This window comes from Lissotriton helveticus, chromosome 9, assembly GCF_964261635.1.
Source record: "Lissotriton helveticus chromosome 9, aLisHel1.1, whole genome shotgun sequence".
Classification (NCBI taxonomy): domain Eukaryota; kingdom Metazoa; phylum Chordata; class Amphibia; order Caudata; family Salamandridae; genus Lissotriton; species Lissotriton helveticus.
Window position 1 is genome coordinate 333382348 of NC_136070.1, and position 20454 is coordinate 333402801.

A 20454-nucleotide genomic window follows, 5' to 3' on the forward strand; every position below is an offset into this window, starting at 1 on the left:
ACATCCAAAATGTGCATGGTGTCCCTGCCATGCCGTTTGGCAACTACGTGAATCTTAATCTTGTTGCTTAGCACAATATGGGAGTGGGGAACAGTGATGGTGAGCGGTACCAGGCTGTCAGGAGGCCACTGCAGCTTGCACCACACATTGCCTCTCCCATGCTGCCAGTGATAGTAACAACACAACTACTAACCATCACACTCTAACAAGTGTGACAGAACTATTCCAGGTCCCCAAAGCTATAAGAATGGCTTGGGCATCACATAATGGCTTGGGCATCACGTAATAGGCACTTATAATGTATATTGAATTAATAATTAACTGTTGTTGCAGTCTCTAAATTAGCCTCACAGCGCCACCTTGTGGCAGACCGTCAAGCTCCGGTGTTGACAATTAAGTGCCGGCGCCCAGCACCGGAAACCGCCGGCTCAAATTAAGCTCCGAGTAAATTATGACCAGCACAGAACTAAGTGCATTTTTTGTGGATTTCTGATTAATTGATTCATCAGCCTATGCACTGCGACGTATTGCTTTAACTTGAAATAGCCGACATTACTGCTTCTTTCTGTATCCTATGTGGTGATCTTCCAAACGATGTCTGCAGAGGGACCCGGACCCTGTGAAATGGCCTAGTTTTCGCTCTCTCAGTTTTAGAGATCAGTCAGTTTTAAACCTGAGCAAGGGTAGGAATTTAGGTCAGAAAGCCTTGAATTAAAATAGGATGCTGAGCCAGCGCTCCTTATTGATTAGCCAAACTCCAGTTCGCCGCTGTCGCATCCCACAAATCCATGCATAATTTACTCCTGGATTACAGCAAAGAGATTGGATTGTGCTATACTGTACTCGCAATGTCCCCAGGCACCAAACCTCCCTCCCCTGCTGCGCTACAGATTAATATCGACAAAAGGGAAACAAAAGTAGAAATGCGCTCAACCAGTAGCCCACCAAGGCATCCGGAGGCCTTGGCTGCAGTAGGGTAAATGGGTCCCTGGTATGTTAGTAACTGGGGTGCAGTGGGCCTTTGAACCCTGGTGCCACTGCACCGTTGACCGTAAAGCCCATCTGCATTATGTTTCTGGGTGCATTGCCTGAGCTATGTTCACATCCAGCTGATTTACGTACCCTTTCCTGTTCTATCTTCTGGTCTGTCTCACATCTGGGCTTGATTGTCTGAAGCACGTGTGGGTTTCGGGATCTGTGCAGGAAGTGAGCTGCTTGCTGTATGTCTCAACTTCAGTCCATGCAAATTAGCTGAATTGATGTTTCCATCACTACACCGAGCTATTGAAATGAATGGCTTTTTGCTGGGCTGAACCATTGCTGCTAATAACACCACCCCTTCTTAAGATGGGCATTGGGAAGGTCTGTGTGAGCGGCAGAAATGGATCCTCAAAAAATGCCTTTATTGCACAAGCTTCGTAGTTACGGTACAACTTTTGTACCCACGTGTGAGAGGGGATGTGGGCGGCTGCCTTTAGAGCCAACAGACACGAGTTCTGGCACTGATGCCACACTAGATTAAACCTGTCTGGTTCCTTATACCTCAGCTGCGTCATCCCTGAAATGTGTGTGCTGTTAGGAATCCCACCTCCATCCCTTCTACAATATCAAGAACTATATTAAAAATATATATATATTTGAAGCAGTGTTAATATCTGGAAGGATAAAAGAAGGAAATCATTTATAAAATGCCAAAAAGAGAAACTGTGGCATATCCAGGCCTGTAACTAGATTTCGTAATCAAATGTAGCAATTAACAGTGGCCACAGCATGTGTTTCATATGGAATGTGCTACCTCGAGTATTGGGTATTAAGTCCTTGTTGATGCCGGAGGGGGGGGGGGGGGGTACTTATTTGTCATCATCAGAGTTTGATCACAACCAAGAGTGTGAATGACGGAAAAGAGAGTAACAGAAATATAGAAAAATATTGACTGAGGGATAAGGGGGGGGGGGGGGGGGTGAGGAGGAGATAATCTTCACCAGTGATGCAGACGGGAAGTGTAGGGTGGTGTGAAATAAATCAAGTTGGCAATCTTTTCGCCAGCAGCAAACTTCTAAGAAAATGCGTTGGGCCCAGCACTTAGTTCTATTTATTTGTCAAAGTAATAACCGTACTTAAAGGTACACGGTGTCCGCTAATGACAAAACAGTACACCGAGTCCTGTACGAGTGCTCCTCAGAGATACTGACGCGTGTAACCGTGACGTCATCGCTGCGCATTGCTAAATAAACACAAAAGGGCTCCATCCCTTGCAGCAGATTACATCTCGGCGCATGACACCTGCCACGAACGGCGAGGCGTTCCTAAAAATACACGGCTGCCCGCGTATCCCATTGTCATGCCTTCTAACAACGTAAAGCAAAAACTTGACCTGCGCATCATCACATTTTTTTACCTCATAGAACGTTCACACTCCACAGCTGCTAGATCTGGCTCAGCGGGCATCTCTAGCGCATCTTCCCTTTTTGAAGATTTTTTTTCGTTGAATGTTCAACGATGATTCTGATCCATGACAGGTTTTCACGATAGTCACATTATGTAGACTCACTGTATATAGATTAATCAGCATATAGATTATTCAGCATGGACAGACAAAATATGTTGCATTAACCCAGCCCATTGGCCATTCCTTGTGCGGGCATCGGGTGTGGCTCAGTTATATTTAGTGACATGGGCGAGCTACACGCAGATCGCCCACCTTCTGTTGCAATTTATATTAAAAAAAATTGAACTTGGGTTATCGGTTATGCTTTATTAAACTAGTAATAAAAAAAGTATTCCTGCCCCCACCGAGGTCTATTTGTTGGAACTCACTTTGTTCTCATGTTTTCTGTGTTTTGTTAAATCTATTTGCACTGGGGGTTTAGTCTCCGTGCTCAAGGCGCGTCACTGAGCCCTCGCCACGGCATCCTCCGTCCGAAGCCCCCCACCCCCTCCCCACGGCGTCTGTCTGAGTCTCATAATTACTCCCCCTGGGGCCCCCCTTCCGTTTACCAGTTGTGCCACTTGCTCTCTCGGCCAGTGCTGCCCCAGTTGCAGGCGCGCCCGAGGTTGCCTACCGCAGATATCTGCTGGTGAGTGACAGCCATTGATCGGCCGGCAGCCCCCGCTGTCCCCTCTGCCCCCTCTGCCCCCTCTACGCCATGACTCTCGCAGGATGACCTCTGCCACGACCTTTCTGCTGATGCGTAAAAAGGGCGATCCCCGCCGCTCCATGAATACGCAACCGGCGTCTTGCTTTTCAGGGTGTTGTGTACGAGCACATGTAGGCTTTACTATGAATGAAGATGTCATTAACACGTTCGTTTGGTTAAGAAAGTAGATCTGTTATTTATGTTTCATCGTTTGGGATAAAATGTTGCCAGACAAGCCACAAGCTAGCCGGGGCTTTTTTCTCGAAGCCTATTTCTAGGTTAAGCTGTCTGTGGCTTGGCGATGCCCAGAGAAACCACCCAATTAAAATGCAGTTACCGACTTACCCGGATATTATAAAGAAAAGTAGGCAGAGAAGAGTGCCTGAAGGAGGGGGATTCAGAATGAGTGCATCTGAACTCCTATTACCAAAACCTCAATGGGAATTTGGAATGTTGCAGACAAAAGGAGGCTGCTGTGCTGGAGAGCTGCGTGAGTATCACGCCGCTTATTTCACTCTACTCTCACTGGCATGCTGCAGCAACATGACACAAGCCTTCCTTCGGAAGTAAAATGCTCTTTCATTGGAAGAAGTGCCGGTGATGTTTACAGCACCGCTAAATGAAGTGAAAGATTTAGTGCATGCTAATTAGCCACCAGTTCCTGACCTACCACACATATAATCATAAATTATTTGCGATGGCAATCCTCACATCTGTCCAGCACAGTTTAGATGGCTATCGGGATCTTCCCTGCAGCCGCACTATGTTCAATTACACCGCCCACAAATTATATCACATTACACACAATACAATCTCCCTTTATCTGCAGCGTCCCACGACCATCCATGCTGTGCAGCCCCCCCCCCCCCCAACCCATGCACCCCTTCATATCACGGCAGGGCACTGAACTACCGCTCGTAGTAGAAACGGCAACATGGTATTCAATCAGCAGAGTAGCAGACCAGATGCTCATCTTCATACCAACATGCGCCCTACCCTCCACGCACTGCACACCGCTCAACACAACACAACCTATGGTCACATTAACACATTTACCTCCCCGGTAGAAGCCACAGTTTATATTCAGTAGCTCACAAGAGTACACTACATCTTCCAAAGGGCACTGAATCAAAGAACTCCGAGAAAGACTCATTGCCACGCTCTATAGCGCTCAGCTTCACAATTCCAGCCCAGTCCACTCTACTACAGACCATACTGCGCACCTCACTTCCCCCACCAAGAAGCCCACTCCTTAACCAACATCTCAGAAACTCCCCATAATGCAACTTAGAAGCCCTGCTCAACCATCCAACCCACCCCCGCCACCCCTAATATCACACCCAGCACAACCATAGACAGCACCACATTGACTAATAAGATTAACCAACACACCTAGATAGCAATCTTAACCATCCACCCCTCTGACTGCAGTCCCTGCCCTATCCTCCTCGCCAATCGCACAACACACCCTACATTCCCTCCAACAGACCCCTGCCCCCACCACGTCTTCAACAAAGCCGACTCCACCATCGCACCCCAACTCCGGAACATCATCAACACCTCCTTCAACACCGCCACCTTCCCGGAGAGCTGGAAGCATGCCGAGCTCAGCGCCCTACTGAAAAAACCAACAGCGGACCCCACCGACCTCAAGAACTTCCGCCCCTTCTCGCTCCTCCCTTTTCCTGCCAAAGTCATCGAGAAGACCGTCAACAGACAGCTTGCCGCCTTCCTCGAGACTAACGGATCCCTCAACCCCTCGCAGTCCGGCTTCAGAGCCAACCACAGCACCGAGACCGCCCACATCGCAGCCACCGACGACATCCGAGCCCTGCTCGACAACGGGGAAACAGCGGCCCTCATCCTCCTGGACCTCTCCGCAGCATTCAACACTGTCTGCCACCGCACCCTAGTTCAACGCCTCAGCAACATCGGTATCCAAGAGAAGGCACTGGAGTGGATCATCTCGTTCCTCGCCGGAAGAACACAGAGAGTCCGCCTCCCCCCGTTTCGATCGAGGCCACCGAAGTCATCTGTGGCGTACCGCAAGGATCATCACTCATCCCCACCCTCTTCAACGTCTACACGAGACCTCTTGCAGCCATCGCACGCCAACACAACCTCAACATCATCTCCTACGCCGACGACACCCAGCTGATCCTCTCCCTCACCAGAGACCCCGACACCGCCAGAACCAGCCTACACGAAGGGATGAAAGACGTCGCCGAGTGGATGAAGAACAGCCGCCTGAAACTGAACTCGGACAAGACGGAAGTCATCATCCTGGGACCATCGCCCTCCGCCTGGGACCACTCCTGGTGGCCCCCCGCCCTGGGCACCACTCCCAAGCCAACAGACCACGCACGCAACCTGGGCTTCATCCTGGACTCCTCCCTCTCGATGACCAGACAAGTCAACGCCGTCTCCTCATCATGCTTCAACACCCTACGCATGCTCCGCAAGATTTTCCGATGGATCCCGACCGAAACCAGGAAGACGGTCACCCAGGCACTCGTCACCAGCCGACTGGACTACGGAAACACCCTCTACGCCGGAACCACAGCCAAGCTACAGAAAAGACTCCAACGCATCCAGAACGCCTCCGCCCGACTCATCCTGGACATCCCCCGACGCAGCCACATCTCCGGCCACCTGAGGGACCTGCACTGGCTCCCCGTCAGCAAGAGGATCACGTTCAGGCTCCTCACCCACGCACACAAATCTCTCCACGACCTGGGCCCCAAGTACCTCAACGACCGCCTGACCTTCTACACGCCCACCCGCCAGCTACGTTCTACAAGCCTCGCCCTCGCCGCCGTACCACGCATCCGAAGAGCCACCGTCGGAGGCAGATCCTTCTCCTACCTGGCGGCCAAGACATGGAACTCCCTCCCCATCCACCTTCGGCTGACCCAGGACCATCTCGCCTTCAGGAGACAACTCAAGACCTGGCTGTTCGAGCAATAGCAGACCCCTTCCCCCAAGCTCCTTGAGACCCTCCCGGGTAAGTTGTGCGCTATACAAATGTTATGATTGATTGATTGATTGACATACCAACGCAATTTCTCCCCATTACTCACTCTAGATCGGTACACACCAGTCTCTGACCAATGCAAACCTCAACTCGGATGTTCGAACCCGACCCAAATCCTTATTTTGTAACTAATGATAAATACAAAGCCCAACCACAGATCTCCCCATGATGGTGAGTTTAGGTTTCGCACAGAACTAGATGGCAACCCAATAACCACATCCTTTCCACAGAAACGTATCGTGAAACATGGTCCACTTCACCTGTATGTTGTAGTGCACAGCAACCATTTTCAAGAAACCCCTGAGGCGCAGCCTCCTACAACTTCAAACTTCCAGTCCAGAACATGTACAAGAGCCTTCAGAAGAAAGTATCACATCTCGAACCCTGTCACCTTACTCCCTGTAGTTGTTTACATTGGGGAAATGAAACCCTGGGACGAGGGAACTAAAGGCTAAACCTAACCACAGCAAGCAACCCACCGTCATTCAATAAGGGCAGAGGCATTAGGACCCAAGAGCAACTGTTCACGTTCCTGGTCTTTAATAACATCCTCCAGAAACAACTTGACAGTTTAGACCATCTAGCTGAAACACAACAATACAGTAACCTGTGATGACAAATTGTCACTAAAGTACAGAATTCCCTACTACTCACGAGAGTTTTGTGGATCAAGATCCAACTAGACGCCAACAATGATAGCTGTCACCCCTTAGGGGAAGCCTCCAACCTGAATATGCAGTGTACGTCACCACACAGACACTGCTCTCTCTGCACACTACAGATGGTTTAGATGGGAAGGTCATAAGACCCAACACTTCCTTTAAAAACACTCCCAAACCTTCAATAACCCATACTGACAGATGTCTGAACAAAGCCCCAAAAGGCCAAGTCATTAGGAAATGCTGTGCTATATAAATGTCCATTCATATAATAAAATGTAATAAAACTGAAAGACAGCAGTGCAAGAACGAGGCATCTGAGAAGGAAGATGCTGAGAACTCTCACAGGCATGATGGAAGCAGAATACGGGGACAGCCCAGTGGTAGGAAATGGGCGCTCTAGTCCTATCCTGAACGGCTGATGGGTGTCCCTGCTTCCCCTATCGTCCTGAGAGATGGAGCGGCTGAGATCTGTGGCACAGTGCCTAGAACTCCTGGAGGAGAAAAGCAAGCGGATAAGCATGTTCCGTCACTGTAGTACGGCTACCAAAACTGTTGATTAGTGTGGGCCTGGCTACCCCCTGCCTATGTTCTGAATGTGTATTGCCTCTGGTATTTGTGGCTAACATCTTGGTTGCTTAGTAAGAATCCTGGAGAAGAACTCATAGCCACTTTGTTCTAGGGACGGTATGGAAGACGAGGGCCCTCAAATTAGATGGACCCCTATAATTTTCTTGGACTGTGGGAGTGGACCAGGTAGACTAAGAGCTCAGGAGCCCACCCCATGTATCATCCCAGATAAGTTGTGCTGCCGTGCTCCCATCATTCTGTATGTGTAGGAGTCTGGGTCTTGAGTGATTGTTACCCACCTAGGTGTGCTTGTTCCAAAAGTCTTAATAAGCCCCTGAAAGGTTTCCCCTTCTGTTTTCCCCTGTTTGGATGCAGTTGGCACATTAACTGGATGTTTTTGTTCTTCTTTAGTGAGGTGACATTTTTTCTTGCGTAGGGTAAGCAGTGATTCGCTAGACTAGAACTGACTTCTTTTAACTTTAAAGTAAAGGCTGCTGCTAGAGTTGTGGATGGGTTGAATACACACGGTCTGCCTCTGCTAGCACAAGGATGCCTAGCGCGACCGGGGTTAGAATTGTTACCAATTTTTTGTATTAAACTCCCCGTAGGCCTTTAAATCCATCGTAGAAATTTGTTTACTTAAAATATGACCATCGCAGCCTTTTGGAGCTGATTCCACCATTGCTTTTGTCTCTTTAACCTTCAGGTAAAAGTATGGAGGAAATGAAGAAAGTGCTGTTGCTGATGCTGGGCTGTGCTGTGCAGGTGAGTTTGCATCACAGTCTTTTTGGTCTTCTCATCTGCCCTTGTTTGTATACTTTGCCAGGAGGTCCGAAGTTAGGAGATGAAAGTTTTCCATCAGATACCAGTTGAGGCGCAGCAAAAAGCACTAAGGAGACACTTACCTAATCTTAATAGACCAAACAAGTGGAGCAGGATTGTATATTTTTGTCTACAGTGGGACATTCCTCAACTCTGCATACCAGAGTCTATATGAAGAATAAATATCGAATCCGGGTCCTTCTTTACTATGGTAACACCGAGCTACCTGCCTAGTTTCCTGCCAGCCAAGCTGAGAGCACAGCTCAGTAGGTTGAGGGGCCACACCGTCTGTAAAGTACCGGTCAGGGGTTGAAATCCCAAGGCCACTCTGCACAATAGTAGCAAAAAGACGAGTTGGGTAATAAATGTTACTGAATTACAAGAATCCATTCAGTTTGTGTTGTGCGTTAACAAAATAGTCATTAGAATCTATCAGGCCTGTGATGGGGTTTATTGCAGGCATGCTGCTTCATCCTTTATCTATGTCTAATCTCCCCATCTGAAACCCGCCACAATATAATCTGTGCCCTCATCTCCCCTCACTTGATCCTTTGTTCATCCCACACCCTTGATTAAGTTCCATCTGTCTCAGTGTCCAGCTGACATTACATTTTTCAGTCTGAACAGTGGATTCACGAAACTGACACTTGATCTCACACCAGTGTGTTGGGTCTGGTGGCCTTGTGGACTAATGCACCCACTCTAAGGTGACCCTCCTGACTCGCTCAGAAGCGGTCGCTCCCCTCGCTCCCAAGGCTTTTGGTATCGTAGCGCTTTCAAGCTCATCCTGATCACCGCTGCTGATAGTTGATCTGTGCTTCGCTCGCTTTGCTGCCATTATCATTTGCGCTATTTCGTTGTTATTGTTTGTGATTTCGTAGCACTATAGTGCCTTTGCATTGCTCTCATTGTCATTTGTATTGCTCGCATTGTCATTTGTAGCTGCCTGGTAGCGCGAACCTACATGTTATTGCACTGTTCGCATTGCTTTTAAAGTTATTTGTGCCCGATTGCGCCTCTGCCCATATCTAGGAGTCACCACAGATTGTGCCCCAGTCTCGCCCTGTTTCGCTTTCTTTTCTGCTGCCATTTTGTTGTTGTTGTGCCTCATAGCCCGTCTCTCCACCCCGCTCCCGCCTCCCAGCTGCTCCTCCCTTCCACAGATAGCTGTAGACCGTCCGGTCTGTTCCTGCGCTGTGACCCTCCTGACTCGCTCAGAAGCGGTCGCTCCCCTCGCTCCCAAGGCTTTTGTTATCATAGCGCTTTCAAGCTCATCCTGATCACCGCTGCTGATAGTTGTTCTGCGCTTCGCTCGCTTTGCTGCCATTATCATTTGCGCTATTTCGTTATTGTTTGTGATTTCGTAGCACTATAGTGCCTTTGCATTGCTCTCATTGTCATTTGTATTGCTCGCATTGTCATTTGTAGCTGCCTGGTAGCGCAAACCTACATGTTATTGCACTGTTCGCATTGCTTTTAAAGTTATTTGTGCCCGATTGCGCCTCTGCCCATATTTAGGAGTCACCACAGATTGTGCCCCAGTCTCGCCCTGTTTCGCTTTCTTTTCTGCTGCCATTTTGTTGTTGTTGTGCCTCATAGCCCGTCTCTCCACCCCGCTCCCGCCTCCCAGCTGCTCCTCCCTCGCCCGCCCCCCTCCACTATCCACATATGTCAGAGCAACAGACGCGCAGCGTTCACGCGCAGCGGGCGCGCCCCATGCACGCCGAAGGTAAGCCCGTCTACGCCCATCCGCGCCTGAACCGCGCCCAGCGCCAGACCTCTGGCCCCCGCTAAATCCTCTCCACCCGCGTAACGTACGACGCCGCTACCCTCTTAGCACTTAACCCCGGCTGACTCCCAAACTGCTACCAAGCCGCCCCAGGACACACCCATGGATCCTTCACCTGCCACTCCTGCAAGTTCGACTGCATAAGGACCCACACCAAATCCACAGACTTCAAACAGAGCTCCGACACTAACCACCTGAAGTGCATCCTACTCAACACCCGCTCTGTCCACAGACACGCCATTGAACTTTGGAACCTACTCGACACCACATCGCCGGACGTCGCCTTTCTTACAGAAACCTGGATGAACGCCTCATCAGCGCCCGACATCGCCATAGCCATCCCGGACGGCTACAAGATCATCCGAAAGGACCGCATCAACCAAACAGGAGGAGGAATCGCCATCGTTCATAAGAACACCATCCGCATCACGACCAGTTCCGATGACAACCTCACAACCGCCGAACACCTTCACTTCCAGATTCACACCGACCCTAACACCACACTCAGAGGCACCCTCATCTATAGACCACCCGGACCCCGCACACAATTCAGCGAAGACTTCACAGACTTCATCAGCCCTCACGCCCTCCCCTCCGAGGACTACATTCTACTGGGAGACCTCAACTTCCACCTGGAAAAGATCAATGACAAAAACACCACCACCCTTTTAGACAACCTCGCCAATCTCGGACTCAAACAACTTGTTGACACCCCCACCCACTTTGCCGGGCACACGCTCGACCCAATCTTCACCTCCAGCAAGCACATCTCTTTTAATCACACCACAGCTCTCCATTGGACGGACCACAGCTGCGTGCACTTCAACTACAAAAAGACCACGACCCACAACCACCCACAACCAATTCCCCGGAGAAACTGGAATAAAATTACCACTGACCAGCTCTTTACATCGCTTCACCAAAACCCTCCTGCAAAATCATCGGACCCAAACCAAGCAGTAACCAACCTCACACAATGGATCACCCACAGCGCTGACGAATTAGCACCCTTGAAAAACCAACTAATCAAGCAAGGCAGCAAAAAAGCCCCCTGGTTCAATTATGACCTTAAGAAATCCAAGAAGATCTGTCGCACCCTCGAGAAAGCCTGGCGAAAAAACCCAACCACTGACAACCTGACCACCCTCAAGAACGCCACCCGCAAACACCACCAACTGATCCGATCCACCAAGAAATCAGCATTCAAGGATCGACTCGACAACAACGCCCACAACAGCAAAGAACTATTCAACATCGTCAAAGAGTTTACCAACCCCACCGCCGGCAACAACGACATCACTCCCTCCCAAGACCTCTGCGACTCTCTAGCCTCGTTCTTCCACAACAAAATCGCTGACATTCATAACAGCTTTGGAAACCAGCCCACCCCATCTACCTCCGAACTAAAACCCCCCTCTAAAAACCTTTGCGCCTGGAACCCAATCACCACGGAAGACACCATCCGCCTAATTAACACCATCCACTCAGGATCGCCAACCGACCAATGTCCCCACCACATTTTCAACAAAGCAGACTCCATTATCGCACCCCTTCTCCGAGACGTCATCCACTGCTCCCTCAACTCCGCCACCTTCCCGGAAAGCTGGAAACACGCCGAACTCAGCGCCCTCCTGAAGAAACCTACAGCAGACCCCACCGAACTTAAGAACTACCGCCCCATTTCGCTCCTCCCATTCCCTGCCAAAGTCACTGAGAAAGCCGTCAACAGTCAACTCGCCGCCTTCCTCGAATCCAACAAATCCCTCGACCCTTCACAGTCCGGCTTCCGAGCCAAACACAGCACCGAGACCGCCCTCATCGCAGCAACAGACGACATTCGAACTCTACTGGACAACGGAGAAACTGCTGCCCTAATCCTACTTGACCTCTCCGCAGCCTTCGACACAGTCTGTCAAAGCACCCTTATACAACGCCTCAGCAACGTCGGAATACAAGGAAAAGCCTTGGACTGGATAATCTCGTTCCTCTCCGGAAGAACCCAGAGAGTCCGCCTCCCCCCTTTTAGATCAGAGGCCACCGAAGTCATCTGCGGCGTACCCCAAGGATCTTCACTCAGTCCCACCCTCTTCAACGTATACATGAGTCCCCTCGCATCCATTGCTCGCCAACACAACCTCAACATTATCTCTTACGCAGACGACACTCAGCTGATCCTATCCCTCACCAAAGACCCAAACACCGCCAAAACCAACCTACACGAAGGGATGAAAGAAGTAGCTGAGTGGATGAAGAACAGCCGTTTAAAATTAAACTCGGACTAAACGGAAGTCCTCATCCTAGGATCATCCGCCTGCGCCTGGGACGACTCATGGTGGCCACCGGCCCTGGGAACCGCACCCATACCAACGAACCACGCACGTAACCTGGGCTTCATCCTGGACTCCTCCCTATCAATGACCAGACAAGTCAACGCCGTCTCATCATCATGCTTCAACATCCTACGTATGCTCAAAAAAATCTTCCGCTGGATCCCCACCGAAACAAGAAAGACGGTCACCCATGCACTGGTCACAAGCCGACTGGACTACGGAAACACCCTTTACGCCGGCACCACAGCCAAACTACAGAAAAAACTCCAACGCATCCAAAACGCCTCAGCCAGACTCATCCTAGACATCCCCCGCCAAGCTCACATTTCCGATCACCTGAAAGACCTCCACTGGCTCCCCGTCAACAAGAGAATAACATTCCGCCTCCTCACCAACGCACACAAAGCCCTCTACGATCTAGGACCCGAATACCTCAACACGCGCCTGTCCTTCTACACCCCCACCCGCCAACTTCGATCGTCCAATCAAGCCCTCGCCTCAATTCCACGCATCCAAAGATCCACCATGGGAGGAAGATCCTTCTCCTACTTAGCGGCCAAGACCTGGAATTCCCTCCCCACCCATCTCCGCCTCACACAGAACCACCTCTCCTTCAGAAAACAACTAAAAACTTGGATATTTGATAAGTAAAGCTCCCCCCCTCTCTCAAGCGCCTTGAGACCCTCTGGGTGAGTAGTGCGCTATACAAATTCTAACTTGACTTGACTTGACTCTAGAAACCTGTGGTTTGCCTCATGGACACAAGTTCAAATCCCGGCTGGTTCACTCAACCTTTCCTCTGTTTGAGAGTGATCAGATGAGTATCATTGAATTGAGTGACAATAAACACCTATTTTTAAGCGCAAAGATGGCCAGGGACCGAAGGTGCGCTTTACAAATGTGTTATGATACGTTATGTTCTCCATCCATTTTCTCTCTCTTGCCAGTTTGCCTGTCCCTTAATGGACTTTCACCCTTCCAGGGTTTCACTATTCTCTTGCCAGTTGATGGTTCTAGTTTTTCACATTATTGAAGCTCTAAACCAGCATCCTCCAATGCCTGCTCCACTTCCTGCAGCTAACTTGGGCCCACATTGGAGCCCTTTCCTAACCTTTCTTTGGTCTTTATTGAAATATAGCATAAATGTATGGTTTCATATAACTTATTGTATCTTTTCAATTTTTCACCTTTTGCATCGTCACGAGGTACTAAACACACTGCGACACTATTGTTACATAGTTCCTCATAACATGACTTGTGCCTGCAAAAAAAGTCGATTAGTGAGTGGGCTGTGTGCACTAAAAGCAACCTCTTCTTTAGCAACACGGATTACCCCTGTCATCTCCTCTTCATTAACTAACGAGTGTGGATTATAACATCTGCTAATTGATAAATGTCATGTATTTTAAAGTAGTTTGCATGTGCACCACTTCTATCCTCAATCTGTTAACATTCAAATTGTCATTTGCAGAAGAAAACAAATATAAACTATTATTGCTTTCATGAGCTGGGTCGCCCAGAGCACAGATGACAGTTGTGCCTTGGTAAATCGAAATTTTTAATGAGAAATGGCATCAGTTAATTTTTTCATTTACACTTGTAATCGCTCAACTCAGAAATTACCGTGGTCTCTACCGAAATAAGTTATATTCAGTGTTACTATGGAATGCATAACTATTGTTTTATTTTGAACAGACTAAAAATAAATAACCACAGTAATCATACTTTTAAACTTTCTCTGTCTCTCTCTCGGTATATATATATATCTATATATCTATATATTTATATATAGATATATAGATATATATATATATATTCCGACTTGCCTTTAAGGTGCCTCAAGCACACACCGGTACGCAGACAACATAAATAGGCCCACGTCAGACTGCTTCTTTCCAAATGCTTTTATTCGTGCATAAAGTGGTAAATGTCTTCAGACGCGTTTCGGGCACGTCTGTGCCCTTGCTCACCGATGACATATACATAGATTACATATATTCGCTCCAGATCATCTCTCGTTGTAAGAAATGAACCAGGACACCCAGAGATTGCTTGCATTTATTTATTTTTGCAAGTGAAAAGTCCCGACGCGTTTCACCATTACGGCTTGTTCACGCTCGTCTGACCCACACAAGCGGCCATTTTTAAATTCACAAAACACACCCTTAGTGATAAATCATGTGACAAACAGTGTAAACACGGCAGACATCTTGTAATGGATGAATATCGCATCAACGATGGGCATTTGAATAATATATCAAAATATACCACATACGCCCCATCTTGTTGTACCTTGTAGCGTTGATAATGCCAATATTTTATCATATATTACTGCTTCATATATTACTGTTTCATAATTGCATGATTGTATATTTAATATCCCAAGATTCTTTGAGTTTATTCTGTACAACTTGATCGTGTAAGGATTGATGGCAAATTTCTCCACAGATTAAATTCATTCTGGTAATAGCGTTCAAAACGTAATATCCCAGTCTCATACAATAAAATATACAGGTTGCAATGTCATTGACCCTCACGGTCCTAGATATAGACTGTGCCAAACAATTCGTTAACACCCAACTCATGCCCCAGTGGGCCTAATCAATTGCCAGTGCATATATAAATATCTACGATGTTACTATCACGCCCCAGTGGGCATTGAATTACAGATGGTACAGTTTTGTAACGATTATATATCATAAGGCACAAATGAACAATGGGCACATTCCAACACTATAATGCATATTCAAGCAGTTCCCAGTTTGATCCTGTGTTTTTGTCATTATTCTAACCCAAACGAGTTACGCCATCAAGATAATTTCATTCATGCTGCCACATAGTCCTCCCATGCCATCTAAAAAGATTAAAATACATAAAATCAATAACAGACGGCTGACCATATTCAAATTGCATATTATGCATACATCATTCATGAAGGTGTATGGACAATTCCTCACTCATATTCAATCCCATCGGGGACAGGCATTGAAAATCGATGATGTACTTCGATTCCAATTTTCTTAGTGATAGCTCATAATTTCCACCTCTGACACCCAAATCAACACAGTCTATTACCACCATTCGCATCAGGGTTTCGTCCTGCATGTGATTGTCAAAGAAATGCCTGGCCACAGGATATTGCTTATTGTGGGAGCGGATAGCCCGCAGATGTTCCAGCACTCTTTTCTTGGCCTCATTTTTTATTTATTTTTTTGCAGAGTTTTATTTAGCGCGAACTAGACTCGAACTGAATCAGGTATAAGAGCGCTTTACATAGCACCAGTTACGTTACATGAGGACACGCATTCATTTTAGGCATGGGGAGATTAAGTGATTTGCCCAGAATCACAGGAGGTTTTTGGCGTCGTTACCGAGACTCGAACCCAGATCCCCAGGTCCGAGGTCGAGCGCCCTAGCCGTTAGGCCAACTCCCCTCCCCCTCATGTTTTGTGCTGCCCACATACCATTTGTTGCATGGACAGATCAAGATGTAAACCCTGTAGGGAGTATTGCATGTGAGTTTCTTTCAAATGATAAATTCCCTGGTGGTCCCAGGGATAGTCGAAACCTTACAGTCTTTGCTATATTTACATGCCTTGCATTTTCTACAGCATTTAAATCCCCCAGCAAGTATGGTGTCCTTCCTGCCTAACTTGGTGACCTAATTTTGGCTTAATTCGTCCCATAGTGTTTTCCCTTTCCGGAACGTAATCTGAGGATTCTCATTCAAATACTTTCTAAGATGTTCATCAGTATTGAGAACATGCCAATGTTTAGTGAGGATTTTCCTGACCTCGTGAGATTGCCCTGAGAATGTTGTGATGAATCGGATAGTTTCTGACTCATCCTTCCTTTCTCTTACATGCAACAATTCCTCTCTTGTTTTGGTATTTATATGCTGTACCACTTTATCAATCACTTGCTTACTATAGCCCCTGCTCAAGAATCTCTGACACATAATTTTCTGCTCTGCTTCAAATCCATCCTGTGTACTGCAATTTCGCCTGGCGCGCAATAGCTCGCCATGAGGAATGCTGTACACAAGATTTCTTGGATGGCAGCTGGAGGCTCTCAGAATGCTGTTACCTGCTGTACTTTTTCTGAACAATTTAGTTGTTAATATATTGTTCTTAACTTCGACTTTAACATCCAAGAATTCCATACTTTCCTGACTAATATGTTCTGTCAGTTGTAAATTAAGACAATTCTTATTGAGTTTGTCAATGAATCTTTTAACGGAGATAGCATCACCATTCCAAATGAAAAAAATATCGTCAATGTAGCGCAGCCACAGGGCCACGTTGTTGAATTCTGCCATATCTCTGACGACCTGCTCCTCCCACCAGCCCATGAAAAGATTCGCATAGCTGGGGGCGAAGCAGGTCCCCATGGCAGTGCCCTGTGACTGACGATTTGATGATGTCATGTATCGTCAGTCACAGGGCACTGCCATGGGGACCTGCTTCGCCCCCAGCTATGCGAATCTTTTCATGGGCTGGTGGGAGGAGCAGGTCGTCAGAGATATGGCAGAATTCAACAACGTGGCCCTGTGGCTGCGATACATTGACAATATTTTTTTCATTTGGAATGGTGATGCTATCTCCGTTAAAAGATTCATTGACAAACTCAATAATAATTGTCTCAATTTACAACTGACAGAACATATTAGTCAGGAGAGTTAAAGTCGAAGTTAAGAACAATATATTAACAACTAAATTGTTCAGAAAAAGTACAGCAGGTAACAGCATTCTGAGAGCCTCCAGCTGCCATCCAAGAAATCTTGTGTACAGCATTCCTTATGGCGAGCTATTGCGCGCCAGGCGAAATTGCAGTACAGAGGATGGATTTGAAGCAGAGCAGAAAATTATGTGTCAGAGATTCTTGAACAGGGGCTACAGTAAGCAAGTGATTGATAAAGCGGTACAGCGTATAAATACCAAAACAAGATAGGAATTGTTGCATGTAAGAGAAAGGAAGGATGAGTCAGAAACTATCTGATTCATCACAACATTCTCAGGGCAATCTCACGAGGTCAGGAAAATCCTCACTAAACATTGGCATGTTCTCAATACCGGTGAACATCTTAGAAAGTATTTGAATGAGAATCCTCAGATTACGTTCCGGAAAGGGAAAACCCTACGGGATGAATTAAGCCCAAATTTTGTCACCAAGTTAGGCAGGAAGGACGCCATACTTGCTGGGGGATTTAAATGCTGTAGAAAATGCAAGGCATGTAAATATAGCAAAGACTGTAAGGTTTTGACTATCCCTGGAACCACCAGGGAATATATCATTAGAAAGAAACTCACATGCAATACTCCCTACAGTGTTTACATCTTGATCTGTCCAATAGAAGTTTTCTTTTTCTCCATTGGTAAACTACTTTTACATAGTATGCCCTTCAAAGCTGGACATCGTCTATAAGTAATACTAGGATATAACTCAATGCACTTTTTTAGAGTTGTATCTGTTCCTAGCACATGCCAAAACTTACTCAGACATGTTCTGACCTCCTTAGCCTGATTGTTGAAGGTGGTGATGAATCTTATAGGCTCACTTTTCTCAACCACCTCCTTCTCAACAAGCAGATCGTCCCGGTTGATTTTATTTACTTTTTCATGTGCTGCTTTAACTGTTTTTTGCGAGTACCCCCGCTCTCTAAATCTTTCCTGCATTACTTCAGCCTCCTTTTGGAAGGTTGAATTTGAGCTACAATTTCTTCTGGCTCTCAATAGTTCCCCGTACGGGATACTATTGATTAGGTTTCTTGGGTGACAACTAGCAGCACTTAAGATACTGTTTCCTGCCGTATTCTTTCTGAATAGTTCGCTCTCTAAATGCTGGTCTTTTACTCTTACCATTATATCCAGAAACTCTATACATTCTTTATTCATGGTACTTGTGAATGCAAGGTTAAGACCATTATTATTCAGTTCTTTCACAAAGTTTTCTGCTGTAACACAGTCAGCCCTCCAAATGCAGAAAATATCATCGATGTACCGAGCTCAGAGGACCACGTTTTGGGAAAAGGCACTGATGTTACTGGCCACCTGCTCCTCCCACCAGCCCAGGTAAAGACCTGCATAACTGGGGGCGAAGCAGGTTCCCATCGTGGTCCCCCGAGCCTGGCAGTACATCACATGATCGAAAATGAGAAAGTTGTTTTTTAAACACTGAGATATCATGGTAAGTAACATCTCCATGTGTTTCAAAAAACCAACTGGTCTCTCTTTTAAGTAGTAGGCACATGCTTCTAAACCAAGGTCATGTGGTATGCATGTATATAAGCTACTGACGTCCAATGTCATCAGTAGCATATTTTCGTCCCAGACTATGTCTTTTATTAGTCTCAAAAAATGTTGTGTGTCCTGCACATAGGATGGTAACGACTGAACGTACTCTCTCAGAAAATAGTCAATGTATTTTGACGTGTTTTCGAACGTACTGCCTATTGAGGACAAGATTGGACGTCCTGGGGGGTATATCTTTGCTCTTATGCACTAAAATTGGGGCTCGGCGTTTTTCTTATGAAGTCATAAGGATATTGTGCTGGATATATATATATATATATATATATATATATATATATATATATATATATATATATATATATCCATATCCATATCCATATCCTAGTTACCATAGGTAATCCGCAACATTCTATTGGGAATAACTTTGGCGCCGGTTGAGGAAATTGCACGAAATTTTCCAAAGTATTGGCCAGCTCCGCTTCCTCCCTGAAAGTTTCGGGGGGATTCGTCAAGGGGGGGTCCCAAAACGTGTTTTCCCCATGATAATTTCCATAGGACGAATAGACACGGCTACAGCCCGAACCGCTGAATGAAATTACACCAAACTTTGCAAAATTGTAGGGACTGGTACGCAGAAGTGCCTTTTCTATATTTGGTGAAAATTGCTCCAGTGTTTTTTATGAAAATTAACTTCAAAAACACATATATATCTATATAAGCTTACTGTACTCTGTACCATCCCGAGTACTAGCTGCATTCTGATTGACTGCCAACGTCTGTCAACACTCCAAAACAGAAATTGTTGGCAGCCATCTTGTACCTCGGTAGACTGAGGCACAGGAAAGCAGAAAAACAAACGTGTAGAACTCAAAAAGGGGGCAGGGTAGAAGCACCCTGACCCCCTAGGCCTGCAGTGGGCTAATTCCTAACTATATAAGGCCTGAAACCTATGGTTTTTTCAGTGAATTTCAAAGGTTTTTTAAATGCGAATTCCTAACTATATAAGGCCTGAAACCTATGGTTTTTCATTGAATATATATATACATATATATATATATATATATATATATATACATACACACACACACACATATACGGATTGACATATTTTACATTTAATATTTTTTTAACAAAAAGTAACATTAATTTGAATGTAATTTAAATACACATTTTAAATTATTTAATTCAATAATAGCCTTCCTTGACCATAAAAATCCCTTGCTGCCCTATCCACTACCTTTTACTGACCGTAAAAACTCTTACTACCCATTCTTGAACCCTAACACCCTTTACAAACCAAAACAATACTCACTTCTGCATCTTATAAAGTTAATTTAATATAATAAATAAAATTATGACAATACAATATATAAAATTATCTATACATTTATCTTAAATGTAAATTACACATTAGTTGTAATATAATTTGAAATGTATAACATACATTTTAATTACTACACATTTTAAAAATTAAATGTACATCAATTTTGAACATGTATATCTTATATAGGTATATGTTTGTGTGTGTGTATATATACGTATATACTAACTACACATATATACACATACACACACTCATATACGGATGTGCATATATCTATATAGGTATAGGTAGTTTGGATTACATACATTAAAAAAATTAAATATATACTTACCTGCCAAGTAAAGTCCTGCCATGTGAACCCGACTAACGACTTATGAGTCCTGGTAAAAGGCGTGCAATGCAACTGTAGCAAACCCTACACCCGTTACGGGTTGTATTCTAAACCCATATACCTATACCCTTAATCTGATACTGTCATCTATTTAACCCTAAAGCCCTTCATACCTTTCCTTAATTCTGTCCACTGGAAAGAGAAAAG

At 46.0% G+C, this 20454-nt stretch overlaps 1 protein-coding gene across 4 annotated transcripts in view; it reads left to right on the forward strand.

Annotated features, from left to right (window-relative positions):
* Positions 1 to 20454, forward strand: part of CCDC88C (coiled-coil and HOOK domain protein 88C) — a 622549-nt gene that overhangs the window by 315658 nt on the left and 286437 nt on the right. For all 4 annotated transcript variants that reach the window (XM_078660043.1, XM_078660044.1, XM_078660042.1 and 1 more), the window contains exon 5: positions 8107 to 8165. In XM_078660043.1, the coding sequence (XP_078516169.1) occupies positions 8107 to 8165 (59 nt within the window). The remainder of the gene's footprint in view (positions 1 to 8106; positions 8166 to 20454) is intronic.